At 50.0% G+C, this 16957-nt stretch overlaps 2 protein-coding genes across 2 annotated transcripts; one reads left to right on the plus strand and one right to left on the minus strand.

The window, feature by feature from the left end:
- Positions 1 to 1007: 1007 nt before the first annotated feature.
- RNF14 (ring finger protein 14) lies at positions 1008 to 5500 on the plus strand (the record flags this gene model as incomplete). The annotated part of the gene is made up of 7 exons (XM_079542329.1): positions 1008 to 1161; positions 1659 to 1810; positions 2140 to 2661; positions 3059 to 3287; positions 3892 to 4064; positions 4622 to 4752; positions 5449 to 5500. 7 exons carry the CDS (start codon positions 1008 to 1010, stop codon positions 5498 to 5500), a joined length of 1413 nt encoding a protein of 470 aa, XP_079398455.1.
- A 3804-nt stretch (positions 5501 to 9304) lies between these two features.
- On the minus strand, positions 9305 to 12757 carry GNPDA1 (glucosamine-6-phosphate deaminase 1; the record flags this gene model as incomplete). Its single annotated transcript, XM_079542408.1, has 6 exons — positions 9305 to 9402; positions 9694 to 9868; positions 10530 to 10714; positions 11314 to 11496; positions 12434 to 12531; positions 12630 to 12757. 6 exons carry the CDS (start codon positions 12755 to 12757, stop codon positions 9305 to 9307), a joined length of 867 nt encoding a protein of 288 aa, XP_079398534.1.
- Positions 12758 to 16957: the final 4200 nt, after the last annotated feature.

Genomic DNA, 16957 nt, shown 5'->3' on the forward strand with positions numbered 1-16957 from the left:
GGCCGGGCCGGGGCCTCCGCCGTCCGCCGGTCCTTTTCGGTTCGCGCGTCCCGTCCGCTGCGGAGCCGGCGGCGCCCCGTTCCGCGTCCCTCGGGCCGCGCGGCCGCCACGCGGCTGAGGTAACCGGGGGCGGCCGTGAGGAAGAGCGGGCGGTGCCGGGGGGTCGGCCGGTGCTGCGGGGTGCCTCGTGCGGCCGCGGCCCCGCCGGGCGCCGTCACCGCGGCCTCCGAACTCTGCCCCGCCCGTGCGGGAGCGCGGCGGGAGGCTTTCTGTTCCCGGCTCGCTCCGGTTACGTTTCTGCCCGGCGGGAGCGGCGCCGGGGCGCAGCGGGTCGGGACTCCGCGGCGGCCGTTGAGCGAACCCTCCCGGGCGCGGCGTCTGGCGGAGCTGTGGCGGGGGGACTTCGATCCCCGCGGCTCCGTGCGCGTGGCCGCAGCCGGGCGGTGCCGCAGCGCCGTGCACTGACAGCCCGGCCGGCGTTTTGTGCGCGACGCGCGGAGCGCTGCGGGACCGCGCTGCGGCTGTGCCGGGCACACGGCGCCCCCTGCCGGCCGGAGCGCGCGGCGCCCGCGTGGGGTTCGGAGCTTCTTACGGAGGTATTCAGAAACTTTGTCGTAAACGTGCCTTTCTGGAACGCTGCTCGAGCGATTCTGTTCCTAATGCGTTTCTCTTCTTTTCTGCTCTGTTTTCCCTTCCAGTCGCTGTGCGATGTCCCGCTGCCGCTTTTCCCTTTGCTGTATTTCGCTGCTGTTCTTGCAGCTGTTCTCAGCCGCTGACGGCCGTTTGCTTTTTAAGTCCTCCACGTTCTGTCGGTGTTTCCCATTCTGTAAAGTTACCAACGCTTTTTTTTTCAATTCATAAAAGAAGTGTAATCGCGTTCTGTGTTCGTATCGGCTGCTTTGGTTTCTGACTCTTCCTGTGGAGGTGTCAAACAGGCGCGCAGTTTGGATGGGATGCGTGAACTCAGTTGATGCTATAGAGCGCTGTTAACCCCACAGACACCTTAAATGTCTTCAGAAGACAGAGAAGCTCAGGAGGATGAGCTGCTGGCGCTGGCCAGCATCTATGAGGAAGATGAGTTTAAGAGAGCCGAGTCAGCACAAGGAGGAGAAACCAGAATTTGTTTGGAGCTGCCCCAAAACTTCAAAGTTTTTGTGAGCGGTGAGTTGTGGCGGCTTCCGTTGTCTTTAAGTTGAATTTCACCAGGTAGTTTCCTGGGGCCTTCTCAGATGCTCTCAGAGGCTGTAGGAATATTTAGGTGACAGAGCTGTGCGGGATCCCTCCTCGTGTCTGTGGCACTGCTGGGGTTGTGTCAGGGTGGGCACTCTCACCTTTTGGATGCAGCCTCTCCACTGAGATTCAAAACTCGAGCCGAGTCGTAGCATTTCTTTGGGGTAATTAAGTTCATGTATTTATTGTTCCCCCGGGGGTGTTTTTTTCCTTGTCCTCGGTTCCTGCAGGATCTGGTATTTCACAGCACTCCTGTTTATTGGTTTAACCCCACACAACCTCACGGCGCTTAATGCACCCTTATTTAGGGTGGAATAAATGATTTTAAAATGAGAAATTCATCAAACGGACAGAGAGGCCGTCTGTGCCATCCTTTGGTTCTCATCTTTTTGTTATGTCTCACGTTGTCTCCATTGGCTTTGGCTCAGGCAATTCCACAGAGAGTCCCCAGGGCAGGGGGTTTGAATGCACCGTTTGCTTTCTGCCTCCGCTTGTGCTGAATTTTGAGCTCCCGCCGGACTACCCATCAACCTCCCCGCCTGCGTTTACCCTCAGCAGCAAATGGCTTTCCCCAGCACAGGTTGGTGAATCACTTCTGACGTTCTAGCAGAGCTTTTGTGGTCGTGAGTGCAGAATTAGCAGCGCTCTGCTGGATGTCAACATGGTAGATGCAACTAAAATTGAGACTTGTGTGATGCCATCTGTCTTTCACTTGGCTCTTTTCTTACTTGGTTACCCTTCTGAGAGTTCAAAGTCTGTGAACATTATTTTTATGTCTTTTACACATTACCTAAAAGTTTTGGGATTTGAGATGTAAATTTGCATTAAAGGAGGACCATGGGAGAAGGGAGGAGGGCTGCCACGAGTTCTCAGAGCTCACTGAAACCTGAAATGCTTTTTCTTTCCTAGCTCAGCGCTCTTTGCAAGCATTTAGACAACCTGTGGGAAGAGAACCGAGGCTGTGTGGTCTTGTTTGCCTGGATGCAGTTTCTGAAGGAAGAAACATTGAGCTACCTGAATATTTCCTCCCCGTACGAGCTAAAAATGTGCCAACAAGGGAACACACAGGGCAGGACGCCTTCGGTCCCTCAGGATGCCGAGGATTGTGGTGGTGCAGTGGGCTGTGCTGCAGCTGAAGAAGAAATTGATGAAAGAGCTGTACAAGATGTGGAATCTTTGTCCAGCCTGATTCGGGAGATCCTGGACTTTGATCAGGCTCAGAGAAGGAAGTGCTTTAACAGTAAGATGTACTTGTGCAATATTTGCTTCTGTGAGAAGCTGGGCAGGGAATGCATGTACTTCACCGAGTGCAGCCACGTGTACTGCAAAGCTTGCCTGAAGGACTACTTTGAAATTCAGATCAGGGATGGTCAGGTCCACTGCCTCAACTGTCCAGAACCGAAGTGTTCTTCTGTTGCTACTCCTGGTCAGGTAAGGGATGCGAGCGGTGGCGGCGAGGGCTGTGTGAGCCCAGCACTGTGGAGCACAGTCTGGCTTTTAACGGTTGGCATGGCCCAGGGAAATCCTCTCTCTGAGCCACACGCGTTCCTCCAGGTTACAGCTGGATCATGGGGAGCATGTTTTGCCTGCTGGCAGAGCGGTGGCATTGGTCAGAGGCCTGAACTGATGTCCCTCCTATTTGTGCTGTGTGTTTGTTCTTTCGATTGTTTAGCTGTTACCAGAATAGCTTTTCTAGCAGTAATTTTGTGGCCTCGCTCGGAGGATCCAGACTGAATTCACGCCAGCTGTACTTTTTCATCTATTTAACATTTCTTGTCGTAGGTAACAGAGTTCCAAAGGCAGATAACCCTCCCTTGGTCTTTGTTAGGTGAAGGAGTTGGTCGGAGAGCAGCTGTTTGCACGCTATGACCGCCTGCTGCTGCAGTCCACCCTGGACCTGATGGCAGACGTTGTGTACTGCCCGCGGCCGGGCTGCCAGACACCCGTCATGCAGGAGCCGGGCTGCACCATGGGCATCTGCTCCTGCTGCAACTACGCGTTCTGCACTCTGTGCAAGATGACCTACCATGGGGTCTCGCCGTGTAAAATCACTGCAGGTGAGTCACTGCGTGCCAGGACCCCGAAGCAGTTAACTGGGTGTCGTGTGAAAAAGGCTGGAAGTCAGAATTTAAACAGGGAGGCTGGTCGGCTCCTGAGCTAGGACAGGTTCCTTTAGGTAGGTCTGTTGCTGGCGATTAAAAGATCCCGCTTTCGTGGCACTGCACAGATCAGGAAGTCCCTGAACTACTGACTGCCAAATTCAGAGGGCAGAATGCCTTCATTTATTTGTGCCCTTTTTTTACCCTTTCCTGTGAATCCACTTCTTTCTGCTCTTTCTGTACGTGCTCAGGTGACACTTCATAGGCCACGTGGCCTTGGAATCAAGTGGCATTGCAATAACTTTGTGTTCAAAAAAAAACTTCTGGTTTTCAGTTCAATTTACATCTTAGACTTGTTCTAATTTCACTGAATTTCTCTTTATGATCAAGCACTGTAAAGTTGTTGAATGAGGGGCAGAGGTCTTAATATTCGTCTTCTTTAACTCTTTCTTTCACTCTTTAATGAACGATGCTGGTTTCCTGTGAGAATGCTTTATATGCTGTTAGCTGTACTTCCTCCTGTAATGCAGTGCAAAAGCTGTTTCTTTGTTTCACTCTGCAGAGAAATTGATGGATCTGCGTAATGAATATTTAGAAGCCGATGAGGCAACCAAAAGATTTTTGGAGCAGCGCTATGGCAAACGAGTGATCCAGAAAGCTCTCGAGGAGATGGAGAGCAAAGAATGGCTGGAAAAGAACTCCAAGTCCTGCCCTTGCTGCAGTACTCCTATAGAGGTGAGTGGTGGTGGAGGGGGAGAGGCTGGGATCACAGTAACTCCTGATGGAAATGAATGCAAAAGGCGAAGTCATTCTGTATTTGCATCAGCTCAGAGATTTACTCCCAGTGTCTGAGCTCACCAGTGAAAGCACATTTCTAGCAGCTGGCAAGGAGACCTTTGCCCTTCTGTCCGCAGTATACAGAGAGGGAGGTCATGGTTTATAGTCAGGGCCGTGAGCTGTTTTGCCCACTGGCAAAATGGTGGCACTGGTCAGAGGCAGCAGCTGATGGTTCAGTGCTGAGAAGATCCAGGCTGACTCAGCGTGGATCCACGTGAACCCTTTCCAGGTGTTTTAGACCTTTTCAGACTGCAACTGGTAATACACAAATAGCTTCAGATAAACAGGAGTTTCCAGTGGTGCCACAGCTGAGCCTCGACTCTGCGACCCCCCAGTTCTCCCAGCTGTGGAAAACATCACTGCTGTGATGGTCAGGGCACGATGCAGCCCTGAGCATTGTGGTTTTGAGGCCTGACGTGCAAACACCTCATTGTTTCTTTTCTTTTCCCTGCCAGAAACTAGATGGCTGTAACAAAATGACGTGTACTGGCTGCATGCAGTACTTCTGCTGGCTCTGTATGGCTTCCCTGTCCAGGGTGAACCCATACAAGCACTTCAATGACCCGTCTTCCCCGTGCTTTGATCGGTACGTGTCTCTGTGTGTTTCCTCCAGTGCTGCACTGCAGGTGCTGGGTTCTGTCAGATGCACATTCCAGAACAGCAGCGTTTTCGTTGCTCTGCTTCTGTCCATCAGTGTGGCTGGCGGGATTTTTCTCTTGTTCTTGAACCTCGTTTCTCAGCACTTTTTCCTGTCCCAACAACAATTTTTTCACTTCCTACCCAATTTTCCTCTCCAATTTTTTTTCTCCCTGCGTCTCCTGCTGTCCTTGGAGCTTAGCTTTTACCTCTCTCGACAAAGATGAACTGTTTCACAAGAAAAACCCATTCTCTTTCATTTTGTTCCCCCTGTTGTGCTGTAGTTGTTTGCCCAGCGCTGTCTGCTCAGGTGACACTCAGCTGTTTGGAGCAGGCAGGCTTGGCTGCTGCTGATATGCTGCTAAAAACCAACTGGGAATTGCAGCATGCTGGTAACTTTTAATGCAGCTTGGATCATTATTTTCCAAGATTTCTTGACATTTCATGTCCATAAGGTGCTGTAAGACCCTCTGTGAAGCACTGTACAAATGCAAAGTGGCTTCTTTTAACTGACCTTGGGAACTGCAGCATGTTTTATGTCAGTGTTGTATGCTACTGATAAAAATTATGAAACCTGCTTTTGCTTTTTTATGTTTTCTTTTTACTTTATTTTCTATTCTGATGTAAATTTGTGACTGTTTTGCAGATTGTTTCAAGCTATGCAAATTGATGGTGAGTTCTGGGAAGATGAAAACTAGTATTCTTCTCTAGCAACAGATGCTGAAGAAACCAGAGACAGATGCTTTCCTTTTTTTGTCAAAGCTGTTTGATTTTCAGTGCTCTGATGCCATAGAAGAACAATACCACCTCGCACTGCAGGATCCTTGCACAACCCTTCTGTTGCCAGAACCAAAGGAGGCCATTTTACCCACCCTGTGGTCAAGGTTCCTGTTGAAAGTCCTAATAGTAACATCCAGTGATAAAGAGAAACGCAACCAAGAAGTGAGAACAGAATGGGACGTCTGTACCAAGAGGTGCCCCTCGTACAGCTCCCGAATGGCAGCAATGTTTCTGGAGTGGCCTCCTGAGGAGGTTTGCTTTCCAGGGATGTCAGCTGGCTCCCGCTGTTTGGGGCAGCGCCATTCCAGGTGCAGAGCTCGCTCTGGAGCTGTTAGTTACGCTGCTTGGAAAGGGAAAGCGTTGTGAAGCAGCACAGGGCTGTGTTCAGGGGCTGGGCCCGCCGCCTCCTGCATTTCCTGCCTGTTTCTGTGGCAGCAGCTCACTGCTGCTCTGCTGGCAGTGGCAGTGAAGGCGCTGATCCCTGACTCCTTTCACTGGCTGCAGTGCTGTGTTGTTCACTGAACGCATTGGCAGAACTGACTGACAGCTGCTGGAGTGGGGCTCACCCTGCTGAGTGCTGCAGTGCTGTGCGCCTCGCTGCCGGTCCTCACTGAGCGCTGGAGGGTGATCTGAGTCTGGCCAGCGACAGTAATACCAGACAGTTCTGTGCATAGACGGCCTGGATCAGTGAGAGTTTTTAGTACCTTAAAGAATTCAAATTTCTTTCTCACCAGACATTAACTTGTTTACAAAATCTTCTTGTAAGGAATTTGATTAGTTGATGCTGTTGGTTCTGGGCCAGATGCCTCATTTCTGCTGTTCTTGCCCTTTAAATATTTCAAAAAACATGGTTTCCCCTAAAAGCTCAGCAAGCTGTTTTGGGAACATGGAAGTAATTGCTGGAGAGAAACACTGATTTATTTTTTTTTTTCCTGCTTACAGAATGATCTAAAAATTTATTTTGGAATTCAAACTCTTTAAAGCAAACAGCAGGTCTGGATGGATAGCTCAGGAGCTTGAAAACTGTTCAAACTCGGTTTTGATTGATAGTAAATAAATTTTAGTTAAACACCTGGCCAAAATGAGTGTTGATGTAGTTCCTTTTGCAGAGGAAAAGTCTCTATTCAAATTGGCAGTGATTAAAGTAGTAAGGGTGGATTTCCTGCCTTGATTTAGGCTGTAGGATGGTGTGTGTAGAACAAGTTTACATTGTGTATGGTTTACTTGTATTTTCTGCACCTTTCACATGCACTAAATTCACTTTAAGACAGCAAATACAGTTGTCTTCCTGTTTGTCTTCGTTATGGCACTCGTGTAAAGCAGCTGTTGGTGTGTGGTACAGCTGTGGTGCTGGGCTCTGGTGCTCTCACACTGCAGGGCTGGGACACTCGAGGTCTCTTGAGTGAATGCAGCAGAGCTCAAAACTTTTGTGTGAGCTTGATGCCTGGGGCATCCTGCTGAGGAACTTTGCACGTTTCTGTAAGCTCGGTGCCCTCAGAGCAAAGTTACCTTGGTTTTTTGGGGGACATCCGGGCCTGTAAGTGATGGATGTGGTGGCAGTCATAAAGCTGCCATGGAAACAACAAGTGGGATGCAGCCAGCTTTGTGCTGCACTCCCACAGTAGTTTGCACTCTGCCCCAGTTGTTAACACAGCACCTGAACTCTGTGACCAGGAACCTGCTTTGGAAAGCACTTTCTTCTTGCTGTGCAGATTACGTGGGCAGACAAGGAGTGCTTGGCCCAGGATGAAGTGTGCATTTATCATTCTCTGCCTGGAGGCAATGCTGCTGGATCTCAGGTGTATAGAGGCACCGCAGGTCCCTTCTCCAAGGACAGAGGTGCAGAGCAGCAGCCAATGTTCCTGTGGCTGCTGGGCACTCAGCGGCCCTGGGCTGCAGCTCCTGTGCTTAACAGGCACAGAAGGACTGAGCCTCTCCACAACAGCTGAGCAGGTGAGTGTGCTCACAGGACAAACAGCTGGCAGTGCAGAGGCAGAACAGCTCAAACCTCATCCTGTCTTCATCAATCAGGGCCAGGCGAGCAACACCACTAACACAGCACAGTTTTTTCCTTGAGGCTATTTTTTCCTCTCACAGAACGCTGCCTCCTCATTTCCATGCGCACACAGAAAGACTGTGCTTAATTACAGACATTTGATGGTACTGGTAGAGAGCTGAGACCTCCTTTTTCCTGTAGAAATTCCCACTCTTTCCCCACCCCCCACCCGGCCCAAAGGAGACAGACAGCCACTGCCTGCCCGGCCGGTTGTGTGGGATGCCTACCAGCAGAGAGCAGCCAAGGAGTTGGGCCCTTAAGGTATGGAGCCACAGCAGCTACTTCTTCCAGTTCTTGGTTCTGGGTGACAGAAAGCCTTGTTCAGAACAACACACCCTTTTGGGCTTTGTTGCTGCTACTCAAATATGCCATCACAGCTCCCATTCAGACACATAAGTTGTTCCATGTTTCGCAGAGAAACCAAGCAACACAGACAGTCAGAGCAACTGGAGAAAAATAACACTTTTACTGTAGAAAGTTATAGATGAACAGCTCTGTAACAAACTTCTTGGACAAAGACAACGCATGCTCCCCAGTCTGGCTTGCACTGATCTTGTTTAGATCTTACCACAGAAGGACCAAGTGGGCTTTGGCTGTTCAGGCTCTTGCCCACCTCTGTGGGGGCGCTTTGTAATTAAGCACACGCTGAGCTCAGGGAACAGAACGTTTCCTTTGAGGATTACCTGACATTTCCTGGAAGCACATGAAATGGAGAGCGAGAACTCGCTGCCTCAGGCTCTGCCCAACACAAGTCACAGAGCACTGAGGAGCACAAACAGAAGTAATTTAATGTTTGTTGTGAAGAAATCTACTCTGCTGAAGATCATAAAGCACCACTGCGTATAAAGTTGTACCTTGAAACTGAATGTGTAAGGCCTCTTTTAGAATGGTGGCAACAAAATCACAGATTCATGAGCCAACCATTCACTGCATTAATGGCACTGCACTGGGAATTGCTGCATCCCTTTTGTTGGGATCTCCTTACATCTGGCTCCATGCTGGGTTCAGCCAGGGCAGTTTGGTCCTGAAAACTTCCATCAGATCGAGACTGCACACCTCTGTGGAACTGTAACTGTCTCCTCTGCCTGGACTGTCCTCACAGGGAAACGTTTTCATTATATCCAATGTCAATGTCATTTCAGTTCGTGCCCCACTGTCCCTTATCTCTCCTCCTGTGCACTGCAGCAGAGCACTGTTTCTATTTCTAGATGGCTTACTCATAGCTATGAAGCAGGCTACTGTTAAGCTGTGCTGATACTTTCTCTTCTCTGGGCTGAACAAGAACCATTCCCGTTTTATGGGAGTGTAACTTCGGAGCGTTTTGAGGGGCAGTGACACACAGATGTGTTTGACAGAACTGCAAAGAATACATTCCAAAGTGATCACCCATTGTGTTTTCACATTTGTTTTGGTGCCTCCAGTCCAAACAACTATAACTGCCTCTTTGCTTAAACAACTGATTCTCCACTGGTTTTGCCTTCAGAGAATATGTTGGTGGAGATTTGTGGAACACAGCACAGTGGATCACATCCTCGTTTGGTTAATTAAAGCAGGTACTTGCTAATTGAAGAACAAAGACAAGATGAATTTCTGCAGCAATTCCCTTTCTTTGCAGCTGGTTTTCTACATAAAAAGATGGCTCAGAGTTACTCTAGGCAGTGAGAGATTAATCACTGTAAGGCTTCTTAGAGTGGCTTCTTTGTGCTTCTGTCTCCTTCATGCTGTATAAGGGTTCCACGAGCTTGTTATGAACCAACATTAAACCTGATGTGGCAGGTAAAAAGATGACTTCAGTAGACATAATAAAGCAAAATTTTCATTCATTGCATGCTAATGAAATTAGGTATTAGTCAAATCTGTGCTCCTTTGTCCCCCGGCCACAGAGATAAGTGAGAAGTGACTGACAGCCTCAGTGCTCTACGTTTCAGCTGTTGTCTTGGAAGAGTGTTCTCTTTTGGGAGTTTTTGGGAGATTAAACAAGCATTTAACAAAAATCATGGCGTCTGCCACTGAAAAAAGAAGTGCAACCACTGCCTGCCCTGGTCACAGACTCACCTTTAAAGTACTTCACTGTCTTAACTTTCAGTTCCAGCGTAGCATCCTCGTCACACACAAACACGGTCTGGGGGTGCTGCTGGAAGGCAGATACTGTCCACATGTGGTTGACACCTTCCTCGATGGCTTTGTACAAAGCAAAGGCTTTGTGGGCTCCTGTGATGAGAATCATCACCTGGATTCCAAGGCAAGAAGATGGCAGTTAGAGTCCAGAAGACTTGCTGAGAGCAAACCCACACCAACTAATAACGAGCTGCCCAGTCCCTAATGGGGAGTAAGGTCTGTCATGCCCCCAAAAGTCAGTCACAAGTTCTGTTTGCTTTAGCTACATTTTATTTATCATAGCCTGGAGGCTAATTTTAGTGATTTGGACACTTTGAGCTCCCATTAGGCACCTACATACAGACTTAACTTGTACAAATCAAGGTGTAGGTGCAGTGAAAAGCTATTCCATTTGCCTTTCATCATCTGGTATAAGATTGAGTCAGGCAGGGGTTCTTGCAGCTATTTCACCAGATGAGCTCCTTAACTGAAGCCATTCTCCAAAAGCCCTTCCAGCTCCCTGCAATCACAACTGTACTGCAGGGTTACACAAATGTTAGGGTTAGTAGAGCAAAAAAAAAAAAAACCAACTGGAAAGCAGATTAAGCAGATTAAGAGCCCTTCCGTAGTGGTACAGGATGCAAGAAAGGAAGATTGTGTTCAGCTATCTGTGGCAGGAAAAACGTGGGCTGGTTTACACCAGCAGGGTGCATAACTGCTCCAAGATGACCTTCAGTTATTTCAGAAAGCCCTGCTCTAGCGCTGCTGTATGTAGTGTCTGTTGTTTTCCTAACCTCTCTGGCATCCATGACAGTGCCTACTCCAACTGTCAAAGCCATCGTGGGGACTTTGGAGAGGTCACCATCAAAAAACCTGGCATTAGCCAGTATAGTGTCCATAGCCAAGGTCTTCACTCGCGTCCTAGACACCAAACTTGATCCAGGCTCATTGAAGGCGATGTGACCATCAGGGCCAATACCTGTGACAGAGACAGTTTGAGAAGCAGGTCACTGGCTGAAATGGTTTTTGTAGGAAACAGAACCAGCAGCACTCCTGTTACAGAGCCATTCAGCGCCCCCCAGAATAGACACAGATCTGAGAAACATGCTTCCAATTTCTCTGTTGGAGCTCAAATTTGCTTCTGATAATGGTAGCAAAAGCTCCTTATGAAGTCAGAGACTTTCTCAGTTGCACTGGGACAACAATAAAGCAAAGTATATAGCAGAATCTAAAGGCAAACTGATGGGGAAAGCTTGCTTGTGTTGGCTATAACTATTTCTAGCAGCTTCCTGTTACCCTAATTATTGTAACACATTTTGTAGTGGATAAAATTCAAGCCCTGCCTGGTTCTCCAGCTCACCACCTCCTGAGCAATTCCCTTCCTGAATTCAAACATTTAAGCAGGGGAATGAGATGTCAGACAACAAGGCTACCAGCACACACGAGCACTCAGTAATACTAAGTGTACGGGGTGCCTTCACTGCACATCCCCTGGACTTATTTGTCTTCTCCAGATAATAAATAAGAGAGATGGAGGAAAGACAGTGCATAGAGACTGCCAGTCCTTCAAGTGTTCACCTCCAACAAAGAGTTCAATTCCTCCAGCTGCTCTGATTTTATCCTCAAACGCATCACACTCCGCCTGCAGATCAGCTGCATTTCCATCCAAAATGTGAACGTTTTCTGCCGAGATATCAACATGCTTGAAGAAGTTGTTCCACATGAAGGAGTGGTAGCTTTCCGGATGGTCCCTCGGGAGACCTGTTGACAGAGCACGCACAGGGCTGGGACCAGCCAGAAAAACATCACCTGTAATGCAGAACACCTACACAGGCTTGTGGTGCCTCTGGCAACAGAGCTCTGTTTTCTCCATCTGTCTTATAGAACTCCCTCGACTTTCAGAAGTTTTGCTTCCTCAAATAAGTAAAATTACACCAGCCGTGCCTAACGTTTGGGAACCCCGCACTCAGCAGGGGGGCTGAAACTGGGTTATCATGATGGTCCTTTTCAACCGTAACGTTCTGTGATTCTGTGGTTCTGTGTCCTTGTATTAACACACAGAGGATGTTCCAGAAGAGCAGGGATGCGCTGCGCCTCACCTCTTACTGCCTTTCCAGCCCACCTCCCAGTTGGCATTAACAAAAATGATTTAAAAATCAACAGAGAAGTCTGGGAAATAACCTACTGCATTCAGTTTTCTCCTCGAATGCTGCAAACCCACATAACTGCCCATTTCCTGACACTGCTGAACTGCTCACGGAAAAACTTCTCGCTCAGTATATAACTTATCACTGGCAAATAATTACCCTGCAAGTTTTTCACCTTTGGAGCTCTTGGCTCCCTCCAGCCATCCTTCTGAAGAGCCCATTTCAGCACAGCTCCGAGAGCGAACCGCCCCTCCGCTATCACAGCGCTGGGGCCGCCTGCGGGGCCGGCTCCACAGCCCGGGTGCAAAGGTGCAAAGCGGCAGCCGTTATCTCCGCTTACAGCGATAACGGGATCCTCGGCCGCCCAGCACCCGGCCGGCTGTGCGGTGCGGGTCAGACATCGCGCTGCTTCACGCGGTTTCACACGGCGCCCATTGCGTCCCTCTGGCGATGCGCGTTTCGTCCCGCCCTCGTTCTGCTTCCGAGCCCCAGGGCACAGCGCGGAGCGCCCGCTGCATCCCGGCTGCAAGGGGCGCGCACGAACCACTCACCTACGTACTCGTCCATGTTGAAGGTTTTCACGTACTTGAAGGACAGGTCCCCGTTTTTGTAGTACTCCACCAGCTTTCTGTAGCAGCCCAGCGGCGTGCTGCCTGCGGACACACGCCATGCCGTCAGCCCGTCCGTCTGTCCGTCCGTCAGCCCGCCCCGCTCAGCCCCTCACAACCCGCCCGGTCCCGCCGCCACCCACCTGTGGGCAGTCCCAACGTGAAGAAGCGGCCAGGGCCGGGCGCGAAGTGGACGATGCGGTTGCGGATGTACTTGGCGGCCCACTCGCTCGCCCGCTCGTACGTCTCCTGGATGATAAGCTTCATGGTGAGGCCGGGCGGAGCGCCGCGCCTACGCCGCCATTTTAGCGCCGCTCCCGCCCCGCCCCGCTGTGGGCGGTCAGCCCGGCTCCGCGGCGCGCAGAGCGCTGTGCGCGCGAGTTCTGCCCGACGGCTGCGGGCGGGCGGTGGCGGCCGTGATGGCACAGCCCGGTTCTCAGTTTATCTCAGAGCGCTTCCGTGGTAACTGTAGAATCAGCGCAGAGGGAAGCAGTTCAGCGCGCCCAGTACCGAGGTGCTCAGGCTGTGAGAGGTCTATGCAAATAAATACAAATGATGAGCTACGGTTCCGCGGCCGCGCTGCGCTCCGCCTCCCTCAGTCAGACCGGCCGCCGGCTGCTTGCAACCCCTGCGCGCTGCTCCAGCACCGAGCGGCACGGTGCTGCCGCCCGCCAAAGTGACCTTCCTTCTTTCCTTCCTTTCCCTCCTTTCCTTCTTCCTTCCACCGCTCCCGCTCTCTTCACGCTGTGACAGGAACGTGCCCGACCTCGCCTTGCAGCCTTGCTCAGAGGTATGAGGTTTGTTGAGGTGCAAAAGCTCTTCTTTCAAAGTCAGACGGCTTTCTGCTTTCATTAGAAAGGAAGAATGAAATACAAACTGCTTTCTAGCACCCATCCCACACAGCTCCTGCTTATTTTAATAATTCAAATGACCTGGTAAGGCTGAGTGCTGCCCATGCTGCCTCATCTGAGCGCTGAGAGCTGCTGGCTTGGTTTGCGCTTGGCTGGAGAGTGACGGCTGTGATGGGCCACAGATGGTTGTGGTTGAGCTCAGGAAGAGTTTTAGGCCACAGAGACTAAAAAAAAATGGAAAGTGCGGTGTGTTTCCATCAGCAGCAGTTATCCAGCGAGCACAGAAGTATTTCCGTGGCTGCAGTGCTGGGCAAAGAGCTGAGAGTCACGCAGTGTTCTGAGACGAGGCTTTTCCACAGGCTGTCGCCCGCCCCATGGCTCCGGGTGAGACCGCTTTCCTTCTGTTCCCACTGGTCAGTGCGATACAGCCATCGGTCCCGTGCACCGGGCAGCAATTACAGCCCAGCTGGTTTCAGCAGCACGGGTCAGAGCTGGATGAAGCTGCACCACACCGTGCTGCTAACAGAGCCCTGGGGCCAGCGCTGAACTTTGCAAAGGCGTTTGGCTGAAATTCAGTGCGTCTCTGTGCACTGCAAACAGTCTTCATTCTTGCTCTGACCCCCTTTGCAAGCAGCTTTGGCAGGAGCAGTGCACAAAGACAGCAGAGTCATCCCAGTAAAAAAAAAAAACAAAAAAAAACAAAAACAACCAACCAAACAAAAAAATATGTTTTGTTGGGAGGAAAAAACCACGACAGTGCGCGAGAGGCAGGCACGTGCATGTGCTGCCACAGCTGCCCCGTCCTGCCCACGTCCCATGGATCTGCGTGCTTCAGGCAGCCTGCTGATGCTGAGGAAATGGTTCCAGGGCTGGGTTATACGTGTGACTGGAATGCGGGATATTTTTAGGTATGATTATTTATGCGTGTTGCTGTTTCTGCATTCTCAGCTCGCTGTTGAAATGTTGAAGAACTTCCTGGTGTCTGAACAAGCTGATTTTCCTTCCCAGCAAAAGCAGCAGATGGAAGGAAACAAACACTTCCCTGCAGAACCAGGGGGTTCTAACAAGCACAGCATTTTCTTTTTCTCTGCCTTGAAGTGATTAGAGTCAGCAGTTCACACAGACCAGAGCTTTTGCTATCAGGGGCTGCTTTTGAGCACTGTTGTTTTTTTTTTCCCCTTTCTAAAAAAAGCAACAATTAAAAATTTATGTGCATAAATTTCTCTTCAATTCCCATAATTAAAGCAGCTCCTAAATGCCCGCCATCTGCCAGCATTTCCTGCTCCTGCGCATCTCACCTGCCTTCACTCTCCTGTTTATGAGGAAAGGAGAAACTGGATTCCCTGGTGGATGGACCTGCAGGGAGCTGCCCTTTTCCACAAGCCCTGCTTGCTGCCCAGCTCCTCCCACCATTGCCCAGATTCCAGAGAGCCAATGAGCACTACCAGCAGCTGCTGGCACTGAAGAACACAGCTCACAGCACTCCACTGCGTGTCTTTGGGCAGCACAGTGAAGTTTCTGCTGATGCCAGCAGTCTTTGGATGAGACTCCTGGTGAAGTTTCCATCTTCCTTGAGGCCAGCTCTGTAATGGCAGACAGTGCAGGCTTTATTTACATGAACAACACTCTGCCACCATTTTTTCTCAGCCTGCCAGTTGCAGCCTGCTTGCGGATGATTAAGCTATTACAGTGGAGAGCTTCAGAGGTATCATTTGATCCATTAACTCACGCAAACATTTGTCTCCAATTTTTTCTTAGGTGAATCATTTATTGCTATAAAGATAGCAAGGAAGAGCTAAGTTTTAATGTCTTGCTTATTCCTTATTTAAACAAGTCTAGCTTAGCCCTCCTCCCCACCTCCCCCCAAGCTTTATCATTTAGTTTGTTCAATATTGTTAGAAAGCATAGATTAAAAGTGCCCTCTTTGTTGTTCAGTCATGCACCATAATCAAAGTAATGCTTGTGGAGCGTAGGGGTTTCGGGGGACTCACCATACTGCAGCCCTTTAACATTTTCAATTGCTTTCAAATGCTTTCACAGCATATCCCACACGGAAGTCACCGAAAAGCAATGACTTCAAGCTTCAGAGCATCTCTTGGGAGAGAAGACATTTTGTATTGGAGGAAGATTTAGAAAATGCAGAGGTATGAAGTGATTTGCCTAAAACCATGCAGGAAGTGAAAGCAGAACCAGTCATGCTCTGTAACCACAGCATCATCTTAGCTGCTGTCCCTTGTAAAATAAAACAAACACACAGAGAGCAGCTGGAAGAAATTGCCATCAGCTCCCCATGTCAGCCTTGCTCAGGCTAGTTGGCCTAATTAGGGGGTGATATGCCTCTGGCTAATGGCTGTGGCACAAACTGTTTCACCATCTTTTTGGGATACTGTCCAGCATCTTTTCTGAGGGTATGCACAGGTTGTGTCTGGTTTTAGTCTTTCAGATGTCCAAGTCAATCAGTGTACAGCTAATTACCGCTGTGGCTGTAGCTATACTTAGGGATATAATCCTACCTCAACAGCAAATCCACGCACGTCATCAGGACAGCTTCTTAGTGCAAAGGAGATTCTCAGTGCAAACTGTGAATCTTGTGGAAAGGGGAAACAGTGTGACAGTGCCTTCAGCTCTCACTCCAACTCCTTCAAAGGTGTTTTTCTTGCAAGAAACTTGCATTCTCCTCATGCCTACAGCATTTCTCAGGAGCCTCTCTAGGAGGTTCTTCTTGGCTAAAGTCCTTTACAATTCCTGTCTGTCCCTTAGGAGAACGGCAATGTTCACCCACCTCTTTAGGGCTAGGGTGAGCTATCCAGTCCTGTGAGGAATACAGAACAGATCCCAGCCTGAGCATGGTACTGAACACAGAGCTGTAATCATTCATTTATGACAGAGTTTGCAGTTCAGGACCATGTCCTCAGATTTAAACTCTTTCTCTGAATTGGCAGCTCAGAATCCCAGCAGGGCTGATTCAGCCCTCCTCATCCTAAAGCAGATATATTTAAGTCTTATCAACCTTAAGCACAGATGAGGGTGGTTCTGCACAAGTCCAACCACAGGTGAACTGTGCAAGCACAGAACAAGGGTGAAAATCCCTCAACCCATGTAACATTAAATGAAAAAAAAAAAAAAATCAGAATAAACAAGCGTGATTTCAGATGAGTGCGTACTCTGGGAGGCTTCGGGTCTGCAGCACCATCTGCTTGATGTAGATATTCGGGATTTCGCGGCACCCCCTGAGTAGCTGGCCAGCATTTCGCGGTAGCTTCGGCTGCAGTGCCACGTGTGTGTGTGCTGGGAGGGCATCACGTCGGGAACTGACACGGACGTTAACGGAGAGGGCGGTACAGCCCTGGGACGGGGCATGGGATGGCACTGGGGCTGCCGAGCTCAGGGAGCGTTTGGGCAGCGCTCTCAACACAGGGCTCGGCTTTGGGCGGCCCCGTGCGGCCCCAGGGGTGGATTGGGCGATCCTTACGGGTCCCTTCCAACTCGCCGTTCCGTGATTCTGTGCCCAGCCCCAGGGCAGCAGTTCGCACAGCCTGCTCCCAGCGGGCCGTGAAGGCGGCGCCCATCTCCAGCGTGGGGCGCCGTGAATTTCGGATCGCTAGCTGTGGAAATC

Source organism: Tetrao urogallus (genome assembly GCF_951394365.1).
Source record: "Tetrao urogallus genome assembly, chromosome: 14".
Lineage (NCBI taxonomy): Eukaryota > Metazoa > Chordata > Aves > Galliformes > Phasianidae > Tetrao > Tetrao urogallus.